Here is a 27303-nt window from a genome sequence, read left to right on the forward strand (position 1 = left end):
GACCAATAATTCTCATGCTAGTATGAGTATTCCCAATTTCGAAAATGTGCAAATATGCACTGTTTCTAAACTCTGTAATTTGTTCCCATTTCAGAAATATATAGGTGTCTTTCATACCGATTTTTCCATGTATACATTTTCCCACAATAATTGCTACATACCCGGAAAATAATAAAAAACCATTACAAAATGCTGCTCAGTTTTTTCCTCTGGGTTCGTTGGGCTCTTGGTGAACCTACAAGTCCTATATATCCCCACAACCAGGAAGGTCCAGCGGATGTAACGGTACATTGCTTTCAAAGAGATGTCATAATTAGAAGAAGTTACAGGTGAAAACGTTGACTCAAAAGGCTGCTTTTTTCAACTAATTTTTATTTTTTCCTATATTTAACTGGTAGTTTCTACAAAGAAACCTTGATGGATCTACACAAATGACCCCTTGCTGAATTCAGAATTTTGTCTACTTTTCAAAAATGTATAGCTTTCCAGGATCCATTTTTGCTTTTGTACCCATTTCTACCATTAACTGGAAGGAGGTTGAAAGCACAAAAAATAGCAAAAATAGGGTATGTCCCAGAAAAATGCCAAAACTGTGTAAAAAATGTTGGTTTTCTGATAAAATTCTGTCATTCCCTAAAAGCTGGAAAAATGGTGATTTCAGCCCCACAAACCCTTTTTTGATACCATTTCCAGAGAAAAACCCAGACGCTTTCATTTGCAGCCCGTTTTTCCCATTTTTCACAAAAAAAACAAAATGTTTCTGTATTTTGACTCATTTCTGGCAACCCTCTTGGAGAATCCACATTCCCTGGGTACCTTTAGAATCCCCATGATGTTGGAAGAAAAGGACGCAAATTTAGCGTGGATACCTAATGTGGTCAAAAAGTTACAGGGGCCTAAGTGCGCACTACCCCAAATAGCCCAAAAAAGGCTTAGTACAGGAGGGGAAAAGGCCTAGCAGCGAAGGGGTTAAAAGAACGGCGGACCTCCTCACCACGCATATATTGGCGCTATTCACTGGGGCGCTGGAGGAAGGGATGCTCCCGCCAGATCTCCGCATGGCCACGATAGTACCTATCTATAAGCAGGGCAAACGGTCGGAGGTGTGCTCATCATACCGCCCTATATCGTTATTGAATGTAGAGGTGAAACTCTTAGCGACGATCCTGGCCCTCCGACTTCGAAAGTGGTTTCAGGCCTGATTCATTTAGATCAAATGGGTTTTTTGCCAGATAGGGCAACTAGACACAACCTGCGGAGGACACACAACTGGTTGATGGAGGTATGGGTACGTGAGGAGCCCCATGTGTTTCTCTCCCTAGACGCTGAAAAAGCGTTTGACGCGGTGCATTGGCCCTTCCTAGATAGCGTGCTGCTAAAGTTTGGATTTGGTCAGAAGTTTAGGAAGTGGATTACGTTTCTTTACGCGGACCCATGAGCGAGGGTTAAAGTTAATGGTATCCTTTCGGAGGACTTCCCCATACGAAGAGGGACCCGTCAGGGATGTCCCCTGTCTCCGCTACTATTCGCCCTCACCATAGAAGTGCTGGCATGTGAAATACAGCAGGAGAGTCAGATAGCTGGTTTTAAAATTCACCAAGGTGAGTGGTATGAAGAGAAGATCTTGCTGTACGCGGATGACATCCTGCTGTATGTTACATCTCCAGAGGTCTCGATACCGCGCCTATTTTCACTGCTGGACCACTATGGGTCACGCTCAGGCTATACTATAAATTGGCATAAATCGGTCTTGTACAATCCCGCGGAGGGAGACCTGGGGTCGGCTATACCCGAGGCATTACGGGTGACAACTGAAGGGTTTGTATATTTAGGAATTTACATAACAAGTAGTAGTTCTGTCTCATATACGAAAAACATCCAACGGGTTCTACTGAACTTTAAGGAGGATGCGTGCAGATGGAAGACCCTCCCACTCACAATGCTAGGGCGGTCAGCGATGTATAAAATGATCACTCTACCGCGGTTCCTCTATGCACTACAAAACAAGTATTTCCCCCTCCCGCGTCAGGTTTTTCAAGAAGTAAATGAGGGCCTTAGAGAGTTGCTTTGGTTGGGGAAACAGCATAGGATAACGCTGGAGACCCTACAGGGAAATCAGTATAATGGAGGGATTTCACTCCCCAACGTGGAGGCATACTACTGGGCGGAACATCTCTCACCAATAAATGATTGGTTACATGCCCCGGCGGATCATCCCACGTATAGGGTGAAATTAGACCGTCGTAAATGCCTGCACTATATATATGGAGGGAAGGGGAAGGCAGCACTATTATCGGCAACAAGGGTGACCGTAGAGCTCTGGGACAGGGCGACAAGACGAACCCCAATCTGGAACTGTGCATGGTTACGGGAATTACATAAGTTGAAAGGCTTCCGGCGGTGGGACGATATTGGCATTTCCGTGTTGGGTGACCTCCAGCGCTGGGGAGCCTTGAAGTCCTTCCAGGAATTAAGGGCAGAGTACGGCCTGCACTTCTCTCAGTTCCTAAAGTATGCGCAAATACGCCACGATTGGCAGGCAGAAGAGGCGCTGTCGGATCCCTTGCCGGAATATGCTCCACTGGAGGGCTGCCTACTACAGGACCAGGTTCAGGCCAAGCTAGTTTTCTTGACTTATAAAACCCTACTTAACAACATGCCGGACGGACTGGTAAAACTGAAGAGTGTGTGGGAATCGAATATAGGGGAGATGAACATGCTTGATTGGGAAACTGCCCTGATGCACCCTAGGGAAGTGGCAATAAAATCTCGACTCCGACTCATCCAATTCAAGATCCTCCACAGAGTCTACTATGATCGACTCCGCCTACACCGGATGGGATGGGCCACCGACCCTAGCTGTTTGCGGTGTGGACATGCCGAGGACAACTTTTACCACCACCATTTGGGAGTGTGGGGTCCTCCAAAGTTACTGGGCCAGGATAATGAGAGAACTCGGGGAAATACTTGAAGTGCCCCTATCCCTGGAGCCCAAATTAGTTTTACTGGGGATAACGAACGATATAGATCTGACTCGACCCCATCTCATCTTCCTGACATTACCATTAGTGGTGGCCAAGAGGGATGTGGCACAGGAATGGGGAGCCCCGAACCCCCCGAAGCTTGACGAATGAAGGAGGGGGATGGACATATATATGGCGGCTGAAAGATTTACTTACAAAGCGAGGGGCTGCCCGAAGAAATTTTCCAGAGTGTGGGGGAAATGGCGATGTTTTTATGGCCTGGATGGGGGGGCTCTGAGGGGGTAGAGAGGGTTATTCTGGCAGCCTTATTGCATATGGGAGGGACTTGGATGCAGCTAATTTCCTACATGGATGGTGGGTTCTTCTATATCAATGCATTGATATGTTTTGCGCTATGCTGGGGGAGGTGGGCGGCGGGTGGTGGTAGGGTAGAAGGTGGTGGACGATTCGATGTGACATGCTTATTGTGTTTTATGTTGGAAATGCAAATAAAAATAATTTTTAAAAAAAATAAAAAAAACTGTGACCACAATTTCTTCAGTCAAAGAACTAGTTCCTTCTATATCTAATTAAAAGCCAAACAAGGATATCAAACTACTTCTCAATGGTCAACATGATTCTACGTTTCGAGGTCTCACACAATTCCTGAAATGTGTATTCGCAGGCATTTGTACAGGAACTGGGATACCGCATTGTGCAATAATTACTGCCAAGCATAATTACAGCACTCCACAACCTCTTCCAGACTAATTTTGACAGGAAAAACTTAGCAACATTTGTCTCAGTTAAATGGCAGGGAAATAGGTGAACCATGCAATAATCAAAGTGCAAAACCTCAATAGCGCTTTTTATGTCTTAAGCTAAAACTCTTGCCTCACGTGGGGTAAGAAAGTCCTTTATAAATACAAATATGATAAACTACAGATCGGACCTCTGGAACTCAAAATGTGTGACAACTGCTGCAATGCACCACACCGTGGAGTATCCGTATTTACCAGGTGTGATAAATGCAGATCATTTACTGCTCTACTTGGCAAGACCCTTACAAATTATGGGGTTTCCTGACCAGTCATAGGACAGAGATTTGTTCCATGTCATTTTAAACGTACATCATTGCCTTGATTTCAGCCAGGTCCTTTCCAGATAAAGGCTCACAAGATTATTTTCCGTGTTTGGCAGAGGAGTAACTCTAGTGTTGGAACCTTTAGGATAATAACACTGCAGCCATCCTGTTCGATGTGTGTTTATGCCCCAAGAGGAGTAGAGTCACTCACCGTCTTGAAGTCCTTAATCCCATTACACAGTGACAAAACACTTACCAGAAAAATAATGTTTGAATTTTGGAGGTTCAGTGATAGGACTTCCTTGAATACATGCCCAAGATCAATAAATAATACAGATCATTTCCTCTAATGTTCTTTCTTCAACTAGGTGTAAAATGCCTATGGTTTTTGCTTAGCACCTTGCCCGAAGTTTATTTGTGTTTTAAAGAGCCATATCAACCAAATACAAGTTGGATCACGGCATTTACAATTTCCCGTTTACCTGTGTGTCCTGGTCCAAATAGGCAAAGCCAACTAATTAAATGATATAAAATGCTGACACTTTGTACCCTCTGAGGATACCTTGACCCATACGATATTTGAATTCTGATCATGGTGAAAACACAAACAAATACGATAAAACACTCAAGACACCCAGGACCACAGTACTTAGTAAGCAGGAGCTGAACTGGTGAGCATGCACACTCCACATGTCATGAAATGTTGTTTCATCAAATTATGTGTTAGGGCATATCAACAAACATACACATGATAAGATCAATTTTGCTGAAAGCTACAATGACGTAATCATGCTGCTTCTTAGAAGAATCAAACAGAATTTCGCTGATGCTGAGGGCAATAGTCAACACTAAAAGGACAGAAATGCTCATCGATAAACATGTTAATCTATAGCCATTGCTTCTTAGAGAAATTTCAGTAAAATGGTCTGTTTTGTGAAGATATCATAACATGTTAGGAGAACATCTACATGTCCCCATTATTGTTAGTGGTATGCTGTACTGCAGTAGTCATAACACCATGCTGCAATTATTTCTTGAAACTTTGTTTTGCAGCCAGTACACTATGAAGAGAAGGACTGGTGTGAGGAGCAGTATTCAGGTGGATGTTACTCTTGTTACTTTCCACCAGGAATCATGACTCAGTTTGGAAGGTATGGTGATTTAGATTCCATTGGGCCCTATTCACCAAGGGAAATTTGTATGTGTACATCTCCTCACATGTGTAGTTACACCTACACCTAGGTGTAAATCTACTCACATCTGGAATTTACCGTTTCTGTGTCTAGATTTTCACATAGATGAAGACTCCTGTGACTGAATTTATGAGTGAAAAGTTACAGTTAGTAAAGTTCCACATGTTTGCACAGATATGTACAGATCATTTTAAATTAATAAAACATACATATTTTGTAATTAAAATTAAATGAACACATTTCTCTCACTCCTATTTACGTAGGATTACCACAGTAACAAGAGACAACACTCCTTCACTAAAATTACATATGAAGAAATTATACATATCTTTAAATACATAAATAAATTAGATTGTTAATTTTTCCTCCCTACCCCATGCAGTATTATTTGTGTTGAATGTGTCACAAACTTGGATGCAAGTTATGCAGTGTTTCATTTGTGATTATTTTGTCTTCTAAATAAATTATAATTTACAATATATTCTATTAACTTGGTATGTATATTAAAATAACAATATGAATTGTTTTATTTATAAACATTATTCAAATTAAAGTTAATTTAAATAAAGTTTTAGTTCAAATGCTATGTTTTTAAATTTATTTCATATGTATTCCTATGTGTTATTGTTAGTTCCTGTCTCCATTGATTTCTATTGAAGTGTGTAGCAGTATGAGTTATTGGCCATGTGTGGCACTTGCTTTACTCCTAGGCAGGGCTGAAGTACATTTAAGCCTGTTTTACTGACAAAACACACATGAAAATACTGAAACCCAGCCATAGAATAAATCTAATGTAGTAGATTTAAATGTGTATTTTTGTGAATTGTCATGTTCTTACTCGTAAGTGGGTATGTCTTTGCATTAGCATGTCCCCCCATAAACCCCTTGTTCACTTTTTCTCAACCCCACCCATTTTGTAGTAATTATTTCCAATTTCTCCCCACCCACCCCCAGTCCCTCCCACATTGTTACTAAGTTTTGCACTTATATATTTTTGGAAATCTCCACCAGCGCAGAAATCTCCCAACAGAAAATATAGAAGAGGCCGATACTCTGCTCAGGGGTCTGTGAAATGTATATTAGAGTACATGAGGTAGCATTACTTGACATACACCATGTAGCTTTTTGAATAGGCCCCATTACTTTTAAATTGTCTAGCAACAACTACAGTAAACTGATTGTGACCAGTTATTAAAGTGACCCTAGTGTTCACTACTGTATTAAGTAAGCAAGTACTTTCACATTCATAACTGTTTGGCACGCTTCAAGTTTTTTCAACGGGATATGAAACACACTCAAACGTGCATGCACACATGAATGGATATTTACGCACAGTTTATTGCTTGAAAATAAACAAAAAAATGTTTATTTTATTTACAGTTTGAGGACTGCTTTCTTAATTTATTTTGGTGCTACAAGACCTCCTGCATACAGCAAACATGATTGCTTAAACATTAAAATATCTGCTTTCATTATATTAGTATCATACACAGTTGTGCATGAACTGTAATATAAATGAGTGAAACAGGTTCTGGTGTACTCCTGTCCTCCAGCCACTTTGCATGATCTCTTTAAACTTAATATGGTACTGCTCACAAGTAATTGTTGCAGTACTTTTTGTGTTATGTCGGTATGCATTTGTCTTGCCTTCTTACACTTCTCTAGTTACCTTTATTGTATAATAGAGAAGGCTTTTAGAAACTCTAGTCTACAATTTCCCCTTCCTTCAGCCAATTGTAATTGTCTACCCTCTCCAATCCATACACAACCACTCTTTCATTGTACAATATTAAACGAGTAAATACCAACTTGTACTTATGTTTCTTTAAATAGGATAGATTATTTAAAGTCAAGAGCTTCTACTGACGCGTCTTCTAACCAAAAACATATTAAACAGTGGGCTAATGGTGCAAGTTCTCTATGAAATTATCGGATTACACATTTGTTAGAAGAACAAGATGTATGTTTTTCAAATACAGAAATCTAAATATAATTGTTCCTCAAATATTGTGAAGGAAAACTGGAGACAATTTTATAGTGAGTGCTATGAGCACCATGAACTTCCTGAACATCTCACTCCTGAATTAGCTCTTCTAGCATCCTCTTTCCCCATTAACTTTGTCAATTTGTGAGAGCAGGAGGTCTTAGTCATATTGAGACCATGAGGAACATACAAATCTCCTCTCATTATGGACAGAGCAACATAGCATTCCAACTTTGATCCATAATGTTGGCTTTAGAATTAACAAAAGTTGGTATCAGCTCATTTTTGATAAAGACATTTTTTATTCTTCGCTCCAATACTGGGTCACTGTCCATTTCTTCCAGTATCTCTCATTCTTTGCAGGTGAAATTAAAAAGATTGTTTTGGCTTGATATCTTTCTCTGTAAAGCATTGAGACGGTTAGTGTTTGCTTATGTTTGATCATTCAACAACATAAGACAGTCTCACATAGAACATTGCTCTTTATTATTTTTCAGATGGGTAGTAGTGGTTAGTAATCTTTTGAGTAGTTCTTATTTTTGTTAGAGATATCCTAGTTTGTACTAGATTATATTAATGATCTCCCTCACTTTACATGTCATTTGAGGTCTCTGACAGTTTGATACCTTCTTTAGTAGATCATTTCATCTGGCCTAAAGCCTACTGAAAGATTTATTAACAGATCAGAGAGTGCCCAGCTACTATTAAGCCAGTGACCTTAAACAGCCTCAACTTGTCAACTTAAGGCTGAGTGGTTATCTCTGTTTGGATATTGTTCATAAATCTCATACCTAAGCAGTTTAAAATGAGCTTTTTGTTATTCTCTATTGAATTTACTATCAGCACAATTGTCACCATGTCATCTGCATCTGTTTTGGATTGGCCATCCCATTCACTAGTGACCCACTTCAATTCCTCATGTTTTATTCTAGAATTTAATTTAATAAATTCTCCTGTTCTGCACTTTTCGTGAAGCAAATTCACTGTGCAAGTAGAAGCTCATTTCAGAATAAAATAAAATAGCTTAAATAATCATTTTGAAACAGTGCTGCAAAATTGTGGTGTCCGCCCCAAGCAAACTTTATTTAACTTCAACAGATCCACTGGTTCACAAATATTGAAAGATGTAGGTTATTTTAGTATTTCTGTGTATAACTGTGTCTGCTATAACCCACCCTTGCGGTAGTTTATTTTTATTACCCTAATAGTTCCTTTATCTCAACTTTACCTGTTTGGTCCTGCTGTCTGGTCCTCTTCTTGTGGAGGATTGTAACTTTATTAAATACAGAACATCAATAGTTATAAGGCGTGATTTGTGAAGCCATGCCCTCAAATGGCTTACAACTACAGAGTCCCCTAATTATACAGTGGCATATTTACAAGGAAGTGGCGGAACACAGCATTTTCCACCTTGGCTTAACACTGCACTCTGCCACTTCTGAAACACAGGGATGCACTGTATTTACAGCAATACATTGCAGCCTTGCATTTCCCCATGAACTGGTGCTTATTTAGCTGTCTTGCACCAACACGTAGTTAACGGGTGCCTGCGTTGATGGGAATGGTTGTTTATGTGCAGTAAGGTGTACCTTCCTGCACATAAACAATCTGAAATGGCGTTTTGAAATTTCTATGAGTGCTGCTTAATACAGCATACAAAGAAGTTGCACAACGTTATTGAATGACACATAAACAATCAATGGCGTTTTGCTATTTCTATGTGTGCTGCACAACGCAGCAAACATTGAAACAGCAAAAAGAAGGAGAAATTAAATATTTTTCCTCATTGAGCAATGGTAAGACCAGGTTTTCCCTGGTCTTAATTTTGGTGCTTCCCCATATTTACACCACCCTTGTAAATATGGGGCAGTGTCAAAATCAATGGATGTTGCGGTGGAACGCCCACCACAACACCCATTGCCTGCCCCTTTCACGCTAAGAATAGCGTGAAAGGGTGCCTTATTCAAAAGGCGGTGTAGAGCCATGTTAACACCGCCTTTGAATAAGGCAAAGCCCCTATCGCCACCACAACGTCGACAAAAGTGACATTGTGGTGGCGATCAGGGGCTTATAAATATGCCCCCAGTGTTAATTGCCCTCCTGAGAGGATTCTAATGTACTTGCCATTCATGGTCAAGGCTCAATACATACAGTTCCACTAAGCACACTCCCTCCACTGCTCACCACACCACCTCTCTCAGAGGAGACTTAACCGGTAATCCCATAAAAAAGAGGCTTCTGCCAAAAGCACGGTTCGACCTTATGATCTTTTGATCCTCTATCGCCAATTCCATGGGCCCCATCATGGCTGGTCAAAACCTGCCACTTTCTCAGTCTACAAGGCCTGATCAAGTTACTGTGAAGCAAAATGGTTGTGCTCTAAAAACACATACATAGATTATTAATTACTGGCTGCCCTTCTAGTAGGTCATGAACATTTCCTCTGAATATTTTAAAGATTGAAGAGGAGTGGACTCTTCGTATGTATAATGGTATTGCAGAGGCCTCACTGCCCATCCGTAGGTTATTGGTATTAATATATTGCCAGAATAACTTCAATTAAAGAGATTCTGCTGTGAAAACTCAAAACAGTGAAATTCAACAGTTCATCGCCCAATGCACTAACAATGAGTGTGAAAGGTTGCTGGTGTGTGTAAGAACTGACTTCAACAGTAACTGGTGTGCTTGGGTGTAGGATGGGGTTTTATTTCGCCAGGGCATCCAGTCAACAGCCCTATCATAGTGTGATCAGCATGACCTTAGGCCATTTTGGGTGGAGGCTGAGTCTATCAGACATACACTGCAATTACAACATCTCCAATATGTGCATTGGCATTGTTGCCATGGGGTTCAGCTTTGCCCAGAGTTCACTGTAGCAGGTGAAGAAATGAGTAGAGAGCATTGGGGCAGTTGTGATTTTATTGGTTCAGTATCACTGGTAAATGTCCTTTATAACGTTTTGAGCCAGAACCATAACATTCCTTCTAACAACGTTGTGTTAGGAAATTTCTTTTTTACACAAATCTTATTTGCCTTCTGAATACTTAACCATAACCTTGCGAAGTGCATTTTTCTGTACATGTGACCTTATTTAATGGTATACATTTGTCACGTGCCAAAGCACAGTCACTGGATATGGCCTTTGGCCATGTACACTTGGTTGTGGGCACAAGGCATGCCTTTTGTCCTTGTCGTGTGCCCAGCCACCACACCCACTGTCACTTCTGTGTACATCCTTCAGCTGCGCTCAGCTGGTTCTGGGTGCAGGGGCTGACATTTGATTGGGCCCTACATGCAGCACCTGAGTCCATAGAACCAACTGTATAGGCATTCTGCCACGCACAATGGACACTGGGAACAAGGCTTAATTTTTGGCCACACCCTATACCCAGATCTATACCACCAAAACCTGCTGCGCATCCCCTTCAGTGATGGGCAACATGCTCTTGAAGCAGGGTCTTTCGTCTGCTCTATTTCCCCTGCTTCCCCTGTGCACAGCCTGTGACACTGCACATAGGATATGCGCACACGGTGTAGCCGTTGGATGGACAATGCATCTAGTCAACGTAGTTTCGGAATCTTTGGCTGTGAGCTTTGTGCTCAGTTTGTCGTGTCTAGCCACCTAGCCTTTGGCTGTGTCCTGCACCTTGCCCCCATAACAACAGCACCACCTGCACAGAGCCTCTGTCCATGCACGACACTGTAGACTTACTTTGTCATATCTATTCATGTTTTCAATGTCATTCTTGTGCCCTCTTCAGATCTGGAGCCACGAATAGCAGGTGTATGTAAACATAACATTGAGGAGTTGAAGCCACCGCTATATCTTTTTCCAATGCAAATATGTCAACATCTGTTTTCTACCAATTTTAAATAAAGTTCTTCCTTCATAACACATTAGGTGTAATTCTGTTTAGCTGAGGAGATTAAAATTCCTATGCCAGCCCTTTAACTTTGACTCCACTCCCTGAGTGGCCGATCTGCACGAAACCTGACTTACCAATACAAATCTGAATGTGCTTATTTCGCATTAAATATAATAGAGATTTGTCAAAGAGTGACGAACTTCTTAGCAAATAAAAAAAAACCTTTCTGTCGAAACCGCATCTAATACATACATTCATATGTAACAGCGGTATATCACCGTTTTTAAAAATTCTTATTTTGATTCTAAAATGCAATTTTATCAGTTTGAACTGGTTAGACATTTTTTACTACATTCTACACAGAACTTTCTTCAAAGACATCCCACCTGCCAGTTTTTTGGCATTTTTCCTTACCGACTTTTCTTGTCCCCAATATAGCTCAGATCGGGTTTGTTTATATTTTATGACAGTTTTTAAAGTATTTTCAATAGTGACAATTGTCCCTTATTTTACGTTCTTTGTACATGTACTTCTGCTTTCTTCGTGTCTTTCTGATACATGTTCCTTTCTTTAAAATCTCACAGCAAATGTTTGTACTAAAAAGCACGTGGGATACTCAGGAAATGTGACGATGTGCAATGCATTCTTAAAGCCAATGCTTTCCCTTTTGTGACATAGACACATTGTTTTAAAGGGTAATTCGTGAGCCTATTGGCCGAATATACTTTGCCGGTACAGAAACAGCGACACAGTGGAGTGGCTACATGGAGGGCGCAGTTCAAGCCGGAGAAAGAGCAGCCAGAGAGGTACTGAACTATGACAATTGCTCAAAATGGAGTTTACTTTTTAAAATTCATTTGCTCTAGCATGCAATGTCTACCTCTACTTCATCTATGGCAATATAATTTTCAAAGATATTTGGCAGAAAATGTAACACCTGCAGAACAACAGGCAACCAGACGGCGAGTTAATGTATGGCTGCTCTGTGAAATTGAAGTGTAAGTGTGACTGAGATGCTAATACATTTTTGAGTAAGTTCGGTCACTGAGTGAAGCCACCTGCCAAGAATTCTACTTCCCAAAAATCACCAATGCAAACCATCTGACTGGAGGAGGCACCAGGCATCACACTAGCTTGGTCGGGCTACACCCAGCATCTGTCAAGGCAGTGACCTCTTTGCTGAGGACTCTATGGCCCAAAAGTCACTGAGACAATTCACCTGGCAGAAGGAGGGTTAGGTATGACAAAATCTCATTGGACCTATTTTCATGGTGAGGCCTAACCCAGTCTGGGTGCAAAGCAGGGTCAACACAGAATGAGCTCTCCCCAGCTTCTCACCTTAATCCCAAAATCTATGTTTACTTTTAATGCAGTTTCATAAAGAGGTAAAGAACACCAATTTTCCTGGATTCTGTAACTGTTATTTTGATTTTTATTGAATACATTTCTTTGGAACACATCATCACTACTAGTTTCAGTAGCAGCCAAACAGCTGACTTATGTTTCACTACAAAATGCTGCTTCTCAGGACTGTTAAAAAATGTAAGGCCAGATGTATCAAAAGAGCATTTTGCGATTCCCAAACAACGATTTTTACTGAATCGCTATTTGAGAATCGCAATATGCGATGTATGTAGGAACCGCTAAACATTTTGCGATTCCTTAATGTTACCTAATCGCGGTTCGGTAAATTGCGAATCGTAATAGGTAATATGACTGCATTCATTCCTATGGGCCAAAAGGCGTATTGGTGCGAATGGTTTTGAATTAGCTATTTTGCGATTACCTAATTGGTAATCGCGTATTAGTGAATGCAAAGCCACGGGTGCCTGGGCGCCTAAGCCCCCGTGAAGAACACCCACAATTTAAATTGTGCACATGTAGCCCACGCGCACAGGCCCGAGGGGCATGTGGGCGCAACATGGCACTTTGAAAAATGCATTTTTGAAAATTTGCACATGGTTACTATTCACTTGAAGTTCATGGTAATTGGCATTTCCTAAATGCACAGTTGCATTTAGGAAAGGCTTCTTTCATGTACATTAGGGATTCGCAAATTGTGATTCCCTATTTCCATTCGCAACTTAGGTAATTAAAAAAAATTGTGATTACCTAAATTGCAAATGCAAAGCCTTTCATACATAAGGAAAGGCCATTTTGCATTCGCAAACGGCCGAATTTGGGGATTTGCACCATTTGCGAATGCAAAATACCTTCATACATCTGGCCCATAGTATTGAAAATGTCAAGTTTTATAACTTCTAAAGAGGTTTAACTGCAACTAAAATTGAATGATTAATCTCACTACATCGGGATGATAAAAACAGTACAAACCCCTGCATTCAGTACAAAAAAACCCATTCTATTAAATTGTATGCTCTTCCAGATCTGACGCGTACAATAATTTAAGCACTTAAAATACAAATTTGAATGCTAATAGAAAAAAATATATATATAAACCTGATACAATATTAAAAATCCCAAAAGAGGGTGCTGATAGCTACAAACCCATCTATTAACATAAAGCAGTTTCATATTGTAGAGATATAAGTTGCTTAGAACAGCGGAATCAGAGAACCAAAGCCCGGTTAATGGTTATAGTGCATAATTCAATATTTATCCTTTCTATACATCCCAAGTTAGGTAATTACTGAGCACATGGTATATCACGTGTAAAACGATGAAGATAATTACCAACGCATACATTTATAATTGAAGGGCAATATCTTGAAAAAATCAATCTAATCTCCACGATATTAAGCCTCAAAAGCACTTTTTAGTGTGAAATCAAATTCGACTTAATAATTATTCCATGTTACGGCAGTTGCAATATTAGCAATGTGGATAATAAATGAATAACCTAACAGTATATTTCCATATTGCAAATTATTCCTAAATTTGAAGTAAAAAAACTTTATATTTTCCATTCATTTATGAGATTCCTCAGCATGATTTATGTTTTGAAGAGGGTATTTCAAATTTCCACAGCAAAATAATTCAGAATGCTGCTAATTTTGAACTCAGTTTTTGTGTAATATTATATTGCTCCAAAGTTTGGATGTAAAAGAGATTTCGTTTTTCCGAGTAAGTTACGGTGTGACATATGTTTCTTAAACGGTTACCGTCATGCTTCATATAGTCTAACTACATAACATATTATTTCAGATACTGTGCAGCATGGGGAAAATTTCGAAGGCGGAAATCTGGAAACCCGAACCAGAGTCAGTGGTGCGTATCCCTTCATATGATATTAAACCACTTATGTCACAATGAAGTACAGCAGTGCACAAGTCGGATTTTAGTAGTGAAATACAACTGGCCAGTAATGAGCATCACATGTGACAGTGTATGCCTAATGGAGCACATCTCACATATTTGAAATCACTATTGGCTCAAAAGATACACAGGGTGCTTGAATCTCTTTGTGCTAGTTACGCAGTTCTGAATAGGTATTAAGGACGTTATTTAGGGTTTGGAAGACGGCATACTCTGTCAAGATGTGTCGGATATCCTATCTGTCATATTATAAGTGGCATAGGCTTTAATGCACTTGTAGTACAATGGACAGGATATCCAGCATACTTGTGATGGAGTACCTGTATTCCAAACTGTAAATAAGTCCCTACGTCTTGGCACTGCCCAGTGGCGGCTCCTCTGCTAAGGCGGAGGATCGTCGCCCCACTGCTTTTTTGCTGGGAAACAAAGGTAATATAAAATGAGAATAACGCTTTAATGCAATTTTATTTTCTCCTACTTATGCAGCTTTGCGTGAGGGGGTGGGGGTAGAGGGGGAGTGGTAGGCAGCACCCTCCTATGTGTGCAATGACTGCTTGGCCAGCCCTCTCGGGCCACCCAAAACAGTCTTACGCACTTTGCATGTTCTCCATGGTGGTTGCACCGCAGCCTACGTGGAGAACATGCCCAGGCCTCCAGTCAGCGTCTGAGCTCCGAAACACGGTGCTGCTAAGGTAGCATTGTGATTGGCTGACTGGGAGCCTGGGTGTGCTTCCTGTGGCCGAGCGAGGGAGGATTGCGTAGGAGAGATGCAGCGAGGAAACCCACCCAACCCCCTTCCTCAGATCCATGCCGGCCACCGCTGGCACTGCCTACATCACAGGGGCCCGACTACCTCTGATATCACGTGACAAAGAAAATGCACTTGCTGACATGACACAGACACGCACCCATGACATACACACCACAGCCAACAAACATGCAGGCCCACATGCAATTACAGAATGCAGGCATATATACGCAGGTCATTTCTTCCCCTCTTGTCCATCTTCCTGTCTTCCCTTCCCTTTTCTTTCCATCTTCTCCTTCTTCCCTCTCGTCCCTACTTTACTTTCTTTCCCTCTTTCCTTTCTTGTATTTCTCACACTTTCCCCTTTATTTCCTTACTCTGCTTCTTTATTTCCCACCCTTCACCATGGAAACTTACAATCTTTTGGATTTGCAGTGCTTATTACACTGGCCAGTCAGTGCCAATATCCTTCATACATCAGGCATTGAATGCAAAAGATGGCGTAAAATGCTAAACAATGCTCCAATGTATATATCTTCCCGGATAACAAAGAAACAAATAAATCCCAGATCCTATAGAAGTCAGAGGACTGTTTTCTCCTAATTCTCAAATATCCTCTGAAAATTACTATTGTTCTTTAACTCAAACTCCACAGGTCTAGAGAGAAAAGGTTTGAATTGCTTTATTATCATGTCTTACCCTGCAATGAATTTAGGAACCCTTCCCATATGTCTCCAGAGACAAAATCCTGTATTGTTTGCAAAGAATTCTTTGTATATCTAGAGCTAATCAGTTGCCCTGTTTTTGTATGGCGTTTGCTGAAAATGGGTCATATGTTAACACTGATGCCCCTTGCCAAATGCATGTCTATAACAGGAAATCCGATTGAATGTTATTTTTTATAACATTGCAAAAGGATGCAATTCTACAGAATATTCTACTATAACACAGTAGAGTGTATTAAGGCAAAAGGATTCCCTAGTATAGTACAATTCCACTGTAGGACTATTGGGGGGAGAGTATGTAATGTTTACCACGCAATCTTTGCAGCGCTGAACGGTACAGCGCAGGTTGGTACAGTACAGGTAAGTACTACGTGTGCCCATTTTTGGGGCCTGTTTACAACGCAGTACTTTACCATGCAGAGAAGTATTTTTTTATGACATATTTTTTATGTCACTTAAACAAAGGGGAGTATTTTAGGTTTAAGGAATGAGCTTCTTAGCATTTATGAGCAGGTAAAGAAAGATTCAGGGAGGTAAGTTTTTAGGGTTGAGGAGCAGATAGATATGCAGAGAGGTAAGGTTTTTTTAAAGGTTCATGGGTGGGCAGAGGTAACGGAAGGTAAAGCATTTTTAGGATTTAGGGACATTAGGGGTGTTTTCAGGGTTTAGGGATGGGTAGAAATAAAAGAAGAAAAGTAGATAAAGGGTTAATGTAAAAGGTAGTATGAGAGAGATTATATATATATGAATGTATTACAGAGTGGAGGTAGCCACACTGTAGTTATGATTATGATTCCGAGAAATAGGAACTCCTTGGATTTTTGATTGGTAATAACTTTGCAACCCTCTGACGAATCTCCTCAAAACTTTTCAGACCTATTCTTTTTTCTACATTGACCAAAGATGCTAAGTCTCATGGTGATTATTTGGGGTGCAAAAAAAATGGGGAGAGTTCCCAAAACACATTTTTCCACCAAGGCATTTTCCATAGAGTTTTTAGACGGACGTAGTAGCAAAATGGCTGAGCAGATTTTCATGATATTTAGCAGGAATATAGATTATGATGCAGAAGGACTTTTTTTTTATTTGAAGTAAATTGGTTCAGTAGTTTTTTAGTAATAAGAGAAAAACACTTGGTGGTATATTGGGTCACGATATACTGCAGTAATTTTGTGGTTTAAAGCGATACATAGCGATGACAAAACTAAATATTATTGACTAAAGAAACCCTCCCCAAACTAAAAATGCAGCCAAAGTCTTTAGACCACACTTTGACTTTGTTCTGGATTTGAACTCTTAATATAGCTTATTACTGGTTGGTTAATCAATCAGAAGATATGAGGCACTTTAGCAAAGTTTCTATAGGTAGGGAAAATTATTTTTAGTGTTTTATATATTTAAAAAAATGTTTACTAAGTACCACAGTTCTCCCTGGAAACTATCTAGGTACCTATTGGAATAAAAAATAAATAACAAAATGAAAAGAAATACTCCAGGACACGCCACTCCACTCCACTGGACGACATGCCACTCCACAGTACAACACACAACTTAACTCTACGACACTGCATGCCATTGCACTGTACGACACAGCATTCCACTCTACTACATGGCACTTTGCTCTAAGCCACTCCACTCTAAGACAGTGTATGACATGCCACTCCCCGGTACTCTATGACACACCACTCTTCTCTACAATACTCTACTCCACTGTATGCTTCTCCACTCTATGCCACTATATGATACACCACTCCACTTGCCTCAATGACAGGCCACTCCATTCCACTCTGACACGCTTCTCCACTCTACAGCACTCCACTACACTCTACGACACTCCACTACACTCTACGACACTCTACAAAATACCACTCCACTCTATGCCACTCCACTCTACGTCCCTCTACTCTAAGACACTCTACGACACACCAATCTATGACACGCCACTCCACTCTACGACATGCCACTCCACTTCTTAGTATCTGTTGAAATCTAAAAAAATATTTATATATGAGCAAAGACACTATGTGACACACCACACCAGTTTGACATCCCACTTTATGACAAGTCAGTCTATGACACCCCACTCTATGCCACAGCACACCATGACATGCCACTTCACTATATGACTCGCCACTCCACTGTATGACACACCACTCCACTCTACGACATGCCACTCCACTCTACGGCACGCCAGTCCATTCTGCGCCACTTATACACCACTCTAAGAATCTCTTTGACACTGTACGACACGTCACTCCCCTGTACGCTGCGACACGCCAAACCACTCGATGACACTCCGTAATACTGCACTGTACAACACAACACACCACTGCACTGTATGACATACCACTCCACTCTGCAACATGACACTCCATTCTAGGGCACTTCACAAAACACTACGATTCTTCACTCTATGGCACACCAGCCCACTTTATTCTATGACCACCACTTCACTCTGCCCGATTTCACTCTACTGAGTACAAGACAAAATTCACAAGGAACTCATTTGTAAACAATAATTAATAATATGTGACTCAATAATGTCACTCTGAATTAATCATAACCTCATATGGCTTTTCTTTACAAAAACCATATCAAATCAATTGTAAATCAATCTTCACAATAAGCCCACACAAAAAAGCCTATTTCCTTTTTATTCAACCTAACCTCAGCCGAGGTAGGTATTATTTTATTCTAAAGGTCATTAATATCATAGACTTTTCAATACATTTATGCGAATTACAGATATATACAATTCATATTTACAGTGACATGTGACCCCACGTGAAAAACCATAACCTATTATAAATGCTAGTGTATGACAAAGGTGAAAAACAGGGGAAAAGGTTATTGGAAATTATATAAGGACAGACTCGTTATTGTTTGTAATTGTTGGTCAAAAAACTGTCTCTTTATATGTGTTGTCGACGACGTTTCGACCCACTCTAGGTACCAGGTCTCTTCAGGACTGTATTTTCTGAGGACTAAACAAATTAAGCTCTACGTTAGTAATCTTATTGATATAACGATTAATAAAGGAATTGGGCTTTTTAGGGGCACGGACGGTCGCTTACCAATACTTGCGCACTTATGTCCATGTAGGATCCAATGTGTAGCGGCGGTGGATAAGTATCTCCTAATCCTACAATCAAAGGTACAATGTTTGAGTACACCCGCTATATTAATGCCTGAAAGTGCTCACCCCAGTGATAAGGAGAGTTGAACTTACTCTAATTCACTGTTTCACTCCGAGTGGCTCAAGGACTCAATCAAGATTTTCCATTGTTAATTCTTAGAGAATGATATCTCTTAACGCGGTGATTTCTGCAACTGGTATGCAAGAATTAGCACATTATTATGTGCATCAACCAATACATTTAGTTACGTTGTAAATTTAAAAGGACTTACTCAGATTTGCCTGTCTTCGCGTATAATGGGAGGTGATATCGCAGCTGTGTTCGGTAATTTTCAATTTAGACCGAAGCGTTTCTCACTAAAAAATTAAGTAATTCAATGAGGGAAATACGCCGCTATTTATTGGTAGTTCTAATATATTTACGCACTTATTTAGTTAAAAAACCTCGTGGGGCATCAACTTACATTAATGGAGACGCCCGTCCAGCAGTCGGTATAACGCTGTATGGGATTCAATCACCAGGATACCTGACGGCAACCCGGAAGTAGTAAGTCCCGTTATATTAAGGTTACGGAGCTCCAGACGTCACTTCAGACATAAAGGAAGGCTACGTGCCGGCCATCTTAGATTGGGAAGGGCGCATCGTTTTAAATAAGAATTATATTACTTTTACACCCTAAAACATTTAAGTTTATGTAGTCTTCCTTCTCTTATTTCTAAATTGCAATAATCGGGCTCATGACATAACGGGCCATCACTTGTAATCTTAATAACCTCAAATGATAATATAAAAATCGTACAGTCTTACTCTTTTTTAAGAGGTGATCAAAGAACATTAACAACAATATTCACAATCATATACATTTGTCACTGATAGGCAAGTGCTATACAATTATCTTCCTAATGATTAATTATATCAAAACAGCGTCCTAACTAATAAGACAAAACATCAATAATAAGGGGGAAAGGAGGGATGAATAAGGGAAGAGAGGGGAGGAAAGAAGAATTATTTACAATAAATTTCGCAGTGCCCAATTATATACAGTGCATATTAAAAATCTACTATATGTCCATTCAGCAGCTTTTCTAAATGACAATATCTTTTTCTTTAAAAATTGTACATCGTATCTCCTCTACTTCCTTTAAATGCCATGACAGGGCCCTGTCAGTTAATTTTTAGGTTTGGACTAGAACCACTACTCAATATAAACTTATGAACCTGCGCAACTCTTCAAGACTGTTCAATCCAGTTCGAATGGATCCACATTTATCAATCCATTTGCATTCCAATGTTTGAAGAATAACGGACATGTCTCCCCCTCTCGGAGGCATCTTCGCTTTCTCCACCACTTGCCATTGTACATCATCTGCAGAGTGACCTTTCTCTACATAGTGGTCCACTAATGGTGCATTCGTTACCTGACAGCGAATACGACTCCTATGTTGGCCAATACGAGCTCTCACTTGTTGGGTGGTTTGACCAATATAGATCAATTTGTAGGGCACCAAATGCAATAAATAACATTCATTGTGGCGCAGTTAGTCAGATCATGCAGTTTTGTATTCACGTTCCCCTGCGTGAAAAATTTGGTTTCTTTAGTGAAATTGCATGCTGTGCAATTTCCGCATTTATAATGGCCGGTGAGGGCTGGTAATGACCAAAGATCTTGTATAGTCTTTCTATTCTGGTGTATACTGGTGTCTGAGTGAACTAGATGATCTTTTATGTTTTTTCCTTTTTTAAAGGAAAACATAGGTGGTTCATGACAACACTCCAAGGTGTTTAGAGTGGGCCAATGTCTTTTAATGATCTTCTGTACTTGCGTGCTTACTGGGCAGAAAGTAGTGACACATACACTTCTTTTTACACTTTCTCGCGTGGTTTTTTCAAGTAACACTTCCCGGGGACTAAACCAGGCTCTCTTCATTGAAGTTTTAATCAATCTTTTAGGATGATGAAGGCATCTAGATCTTCCTCCCTTCCAACCCAAATAAAGAAAATATCATCGATGTATCGCTTCCAACATCGTATATTTGCGCGGAAGGGGTTATTAATAATTTGTGTTAAACTTAAAATAGTTTTCAGGTAATGCTATTTTAAGTTTAACACAAACTATTATCAACAGTGCTCGGGAACATCCATGGGCGCAATTTTTGCTCCAAACCTGGCAAACCTCTATGTAGGAGATCTGGAGAATAAATACATTATTAACATTAATAACCCCTTCCACGCAAATATACGGGTTGGAAGGGAGGAAGATCTAGATGCCTTCATCAGCTATTTACATACATGTCAATCAGCCTTAACCTTCACATACCACAAAAATAAAGAGATGGTACCATTCTTGGATTTGAAAATAAGATGCCGTGAAAATCATTTGAATGTGACACTATATCGGAAACCAACAGATAGAAACACCTTACTTGAATACACCAGTTTTCACCCGAGGTCCCTCAAAGAAGGCCTTCCTTATGGTCAATTTTTGAGATTAAGGCGTAATTGTACGGAAAAGGTAGACTTTTTCACGGAAGCTAACATCTTGAGCGCCAGATTACGTGAGCGGGGCTATCCTAAAAGATTGATTAAAACTTCAATGAAGAGAGCCTGGTTTAGTCCCCGGGAAGTGTTACTTGAAAAAACCACGCGAGAAAGTGTAAAAAGAAGTGTATGTGTCACTACTTTCTGCCCAGTAAGCATGCAAGTACAGAAGATCATTAAAAGACATTAGCCCACTCTAAACACCTTGGAGTGTTGTCATGAACCACCTATGTTTTCCTTTAAAAAAGGAAAAAACATAAAAGATCATCTAGTTCACTCAGACACCAGTATACACCAGAATAGAAAGACTATACAAGATCTTTGGTCATTACCAGCCCTCACCGGCCATTATAAATGCGGAAATTGCACAGCATGCAATTTCACTAAAGAAACCAAATTTTTCACGCATGGGAACGTGAATACAAAACTGCATGATCTGACTAACTGCGCCACAATGAATGTTATTTATTGCATTTGGTGCCCCTACAAATTGATCTATATTGGTCAAACCACCCAACAAGTGAGAGCTCGTATTGGCCAACATAGGAGTCGTATTCGCTGTCAGGTAACGAATGCACCATTAGTGGACCACTATGTAGAGAAAGGTCACTCTGCAGATGATGTACAATGGCAAGTGGTGGAGAAAGCGAAGATGCCTCCGAGAGGGGGAGACATGTCCGTTATTCTTCAAACATTGGAATGCAAATGGATTGATAAATGTGGATCCATTCGAACTGGATTGAACAGTCTTGAAGAGTGGCGCAGGTTCATAAGTTTATATTGAGTAGTGGTTCTAGTCCAAACCTAAAAATTAACTGACAGGGCCCTGTCATGGCATTTAAAGGAAGTAGAGGAGATACGATGTACAATTTTTAAAGAAAAAGATATTGTCATTTAGAAAAGATGCTGAATGGACATATAGTAGATTTTTAATATGCACTGTATATAATTGGGCACTGCGAAATTTATTGTAAATAATTCTTCTTTCCTCCCCTCTCTTCCCTTATTCATCCCTCCTTTCCCCCTTATTATTGATGTTTTGTCTTATTAGTTAGGACGCTGTTTTGATATAATTAATCATTAGGAAGATAATTGTATAGCACTTGCCTATCAGTGACAAATGTATATGATTGTGAATATTGTTGTTAATGTTCTTTGATCACCTCTTAAAAAAGAGTAAGACTGTACGATTTTTATATTATCATTTGAGGTTATTAAGATTACAAGTGATGGCCCGTTATGTCATGAGCCCGATTAATGCAATTTAGAAATAAGAGAAGGAAGACTACATAAACTTAAATGTTTTAGGGTGTAAAAGTAATATAATTCTTATTTAAAACGATGCGCCCTTCCCAATCTAAGATGGCCGGCACGTAGCCTTCCTTTATGTCTGAAGTGACGTCTGGAGCTCCGTAACCTTAATATAACGGGACTTACTACTTCTGGGTTGCCGTCAGGTATCCTTGTGATTGAATCCCATACAGCGTTATACCGACTGCTGGACGGGCGTCTCCATTAATGTAAGTTGATGCCCCACGAGGTTTTTTAACTAAATAAGTGCATAAATATATTAGAACTACCAATAAATAGCGGCGTATTTCCCTCATTGAATTACTTAATTTTTTAGTGAGAAACGCTTCGGTCTAAATTGAAAATTACCGAACACACCTGCGATATCACCTCCCATTATACGCAAAGACAGGCAAATCTGAGTAAGTCCTTTTAAATTTACAACGTAACTAAATGTATTGGTTGATGCACATAATAATGTGCTAATTCTTGCATACCAGTTGCAGAAATCACCGCGTTAAGAGATATCATTCTCTAAGAATTAACAATGGAAAATCTTGATTGAGTCCTTGAGCCACTCGGAGTGAAACAGTGAATTAGAGTAAGTTCAACTCTCCTTATCACTGGGGTGAGCACTTTCACGCATTAATATAGCGGGTGTACTCAAACATTGTACCTTTGATTGTAGGATTAGGAGATACTTATCCACCGCCGCTACACATTGGATCCTACATGGACATAAGTGCGCAAGTATTGGTAAGCGACCGTCTGTGCCCCTAAAAAGCCCAATTCCTTTATTAATCGTTATATCAATAAGATTACTAACGTAGAGCTTAATTTGTTTAGTCCCCAGAAAATACAGTCCTGAAGAGTCCCGGTACCTAGAGTGGGTCGAAACGTCGTCGACAACACATATAAAGAGACAGTTTTTTGACCAACAATTACAAATAATAACGAGTCTGTCCTTATATAATTTCCAATAACCTTTTCCCCTGTTTTTTACCTTTGTCATACACTAGCATTTATAATAGGTTATGGTTTTTCACGTGGGGGTCACATGTCACTGTAAATATGAATTGTATATATCTGTAATTCGCATAAATGTATTGAAAAGTCTATGATATTAATGACCTTTAGAATAAAATAATACCTACCTCGGCTGAGGTTAGGTTGAATAAAAAGGAAATAGGCTTTTTTGTGTGGGCTTATTGTGAAGATTGATTTACAATTGATTTGATATGGTTTTTGTAAAGAAAAGCCATATGAGGTTATGATTAATTCAGAGTGACATTATTGAGTCACATATTATTAATTATTGTTTACAAAAGAGTTCCTTGTGAATTTTGTCTTGTACTCAGTACCTACCCAGTTCACAAGGACATAAGGGTTGCTCTTGTTATTTTGAATAACGATTTCACTCTACAACGCTACTCTACCATATGCCCCTCCACCCTATCTCACTCTAAGAACCCCACTTCATTCCACTCAATGACATGCCACTCCACTCTAAGAAACACCACTCGACTCTACGCAAGTCCACTCTATGCCCCTACACTCTAACACACTGTATAATTTGCCACTCTATGACATGCCACTCAACTAAACTTAGGGCACGCCACTCCACTCTTTGATATGGCACTCCACTCTACGAAACTGCACTCCACTCTACAACACTCCATACTTTCCACTGTATGACATGTCACTCTACACTCTACAACACGCCACTCCACTTTACACCCCTCCACCTAACACCGCTCCACTCTACACCAGTCCACTTTATGTCCCTCCAATCTATGCCATTCCAATCTATGCCAATCCACTCTATGCCATTCCACTCTAAGCATGGCACTCTGTGCCATAACACTCTATGCCATGACACTCTGTGCCATGACAAAGTACAACACTCCACTCTACGCCACTCTATGCTGTTGCACTGTACCCCATTGTACGACATGCCACTTAACTCTATGACACACCACTCCACTCTATGACACGCCACCACACTGTACAATACAACACTCCACACCATTCCACTCTGCAACATGCCACTCTACTGTACATCATGCCACTCCACTCTACGACATCCCGTTCTAGTCTTGGGCACTCCAGTCTATGCCCCTCCTCTTTAAGATACTCTGACATGCCACTTTATGACACGCAACTCCACTCTACTCTATGACGCACCACTCCACAATAAACTATGACATTGTATGTCATGAAACTATATGCCACGACACTGAACGCCACAATACTCTACGTCACAAAGCTCTACACCACTCCACTCTGTGGCACTGCACTCTAAGCCACTCCACTCTACGCCACTCTACTCTATGACGCGCCATTTCACTATACTAAACTACACTACACTCTATGACACGCTATTCCACTGTACTCTACGACACTCCACACTCCACTCTATGATTTGAAAGACAATTGTAGAGAAAGAAACATTGAAATTCAATGAAAAAACAAAGGTTAAAGATTGGTTTTAGTTAGGAAAACTTTATTTATTAATTTTATACAAAACCAACTTAAACTACACAACATTAGAATTTCTAAAGTTATAGTTATTAATTAAAGTTATAATTTGTGCCCCACAAAAAAACTTACTATAACTCGCAGGCCTCCGGACTCAGTGCTGTCAACTCATATGAGACCACGATGTACGGAGGTCTGCAACTTATAGTGAGTTTTCTATGGGTGCAAATTATACGTTTATATTATAATTATAACTTTAGTATTTCTAATATTCGTGTAGTTTGTCTGTTTTGTCTACAAATTATAAATGAAGGTTTCTAACTATAACTAACCTTCAACCTTTTTTATTTTTCATTGGAAATATATATATATAAGATAGATAGATAGATAGATAGATAGATAGATAGATAGATAGATAGATAGATAGATAGATAGATAGATAGATAGATACACACAATACTCTGTCCCTCCACCTGTCCACAAGCACTTCTGTTTTAGCTGTTATTTGTTTCAGGCACAGAAAGATATGATGCATTTCGGCCCATACAGGTCTTGCTCTTGCTCACGTGCTGTCTGATTGAAATGGAAAGCTTTACGTAGTGTTACCAGCACTTGTAAGACTTGACCAAGGACCTTGGGTAGAACTTTATTCAAACACAAAACCTTTGGTGGCATACTAGGGCCTCCAGTTGGGTTCTTTCTAATATAGGACACTGAGTGGAGTACTAGTCCAACACAGGGACCTTAATGAAGAACTATACCAGCCTCCAAACCCTGGTGGACTACTTTTCCAGCACAGTCCTTTGATGGAGTTCTTTCCCAGTAGAGTACCCTGTGCATCCACTCTTGCGCTTCATCCATACAACAGACCCTAAGTCAAACCTATTGCGCAATTATTGACCCACTAAGGATATCAATGTGGAGGGATCAGAAGAGCACCCAACACCCGCCAAAGCATTTGAGAAATCCCCATGCAAAGTCACAGACAGAATGTCAAACTGCAAACACCACCTAAACCCTGACATCTGAAGGCAAGCTTAAGCATTCCCGCCAAGATGTTTCCAGTCTGTGACAACACCCAGCTTGTGGGGCTCTTCACAGATATATGCTAAGTTAAACCAAAATGGGCTTACTTTTCGTGTTTATTAGAAAACAGATTAAACCTCAGAGAGCTACAGTAGTAAAGAATAATTTTTCAGTCAGATGAATTGATTTCTAATAGTAGCTATTTTTTCTCAGGACGTGCCGGCGCTGCCCTTCCCTACAACATTTTGGGAGAGGAACCTTCCGTCGGTGCAGGACCTACTGAAGTTCTGTGGATTTTCTCTTGTCGTGACGTCGGCTGTCGTTGCTGGACTCATAGCTCACAAAAGGGGGCTATTGGTTAGAAACTGAAGACGCTGCTTTGTTTGCTGTACAGCAGGATCTGAAGTTTCAATGAGCACCCTATCCTTTTTAAATGGTGCAGCCTAAGCAAAATACCTTGTACTTAGGTAATCGGTGTTGAAGACAATTGCGTGTGTCCGAATGTTTGGGTGGAACGTAATAAGTAAGTCAAAGTTAACTTTGCTTTCAAGCTATGTATCACAGGATCATTTTCTTCAGATTTTAATACATTTGTTTCATTCCTCATAATAGAGTGTGAACATTTTAAGAGCAAAAACCTCAAAGGGATCAGAGACTGCACACTACAGGACGCCAACATTGAACAAACTAACTTTTTTTGCTGTGTTTATCAATAATAAATTGTCTGTGCATCATCAGTAATCATTGAAAAGCGTGTTCTTGTGTCTCTCTTACTGCATTGATTTGAATGGCTTAACATTGATTGTTGCCAGTCTCAAAAATTTGCTTTTCCAAATTATTTCCCTCAGCCATATGCTGGAATTGGAAACAGGTTAGAACATTACTCCGGGAACCCATGAATTGGGGGTTAAGGTGTGGCAACAGATTGGGGTGGAGGGACAAACGTGAAAGTAAATCTGTTTTGGCCTATTTGGTCACAGAGGCTACATTCTAAA

The 27303-nt window shown here is 40.0% G+C and overlaps 1 protein-coding gene across 2 annotated transcripts in view; it reads left to right on the forward strand.

Moving 5' to 3' along the window:
• The window catches only part of LOC146805677 (amine oxidase [flavin-containing] A-like), a 675430-nt gene extending 648371 nt beyond the window's left edge, over window positions 1–27059 (forward strand). For both annotated transcript variants that reach the window (XM_085622952.1, XM_085622951.1), the window contains 4 exons: window positions 5101–5198; window positions 11785–11896; window positions 14256–14318; window positions 26522–27059. In XM_085622952.1, coding sequence (XP_085479078.1) covers window positions 5101–5198; window positions 11785–11896; window positions 14256–14318; window positions 26522–26677 — 429 coding nt within the window. In that variant the 3' untranslated portion in view covers window positions 26678–27059. The remainder of the gene's footprint in view (window positions 1–5100; window positions 5199–11784; window positions 11897–14255; window positions 14319–26521) is intronic.
• Window positions 27060–27303: the final 244 nt, after the last annotated feature.

The sequence above is a fragment of the Triturus cristatus genome, chromosome 8 (genome assembly GCF_964204655.1).
Source record: "Triturus cristatus chromosome 8, aTriCri1.1, whole genome shotgun sequence".
In the NCBI taxonomy this organism is placed as follows: Eukaryota; Metazoa; Chordata; class Amphibia; order Caudata; family Salamandridae; genus Triturus; species Triturus cristatus.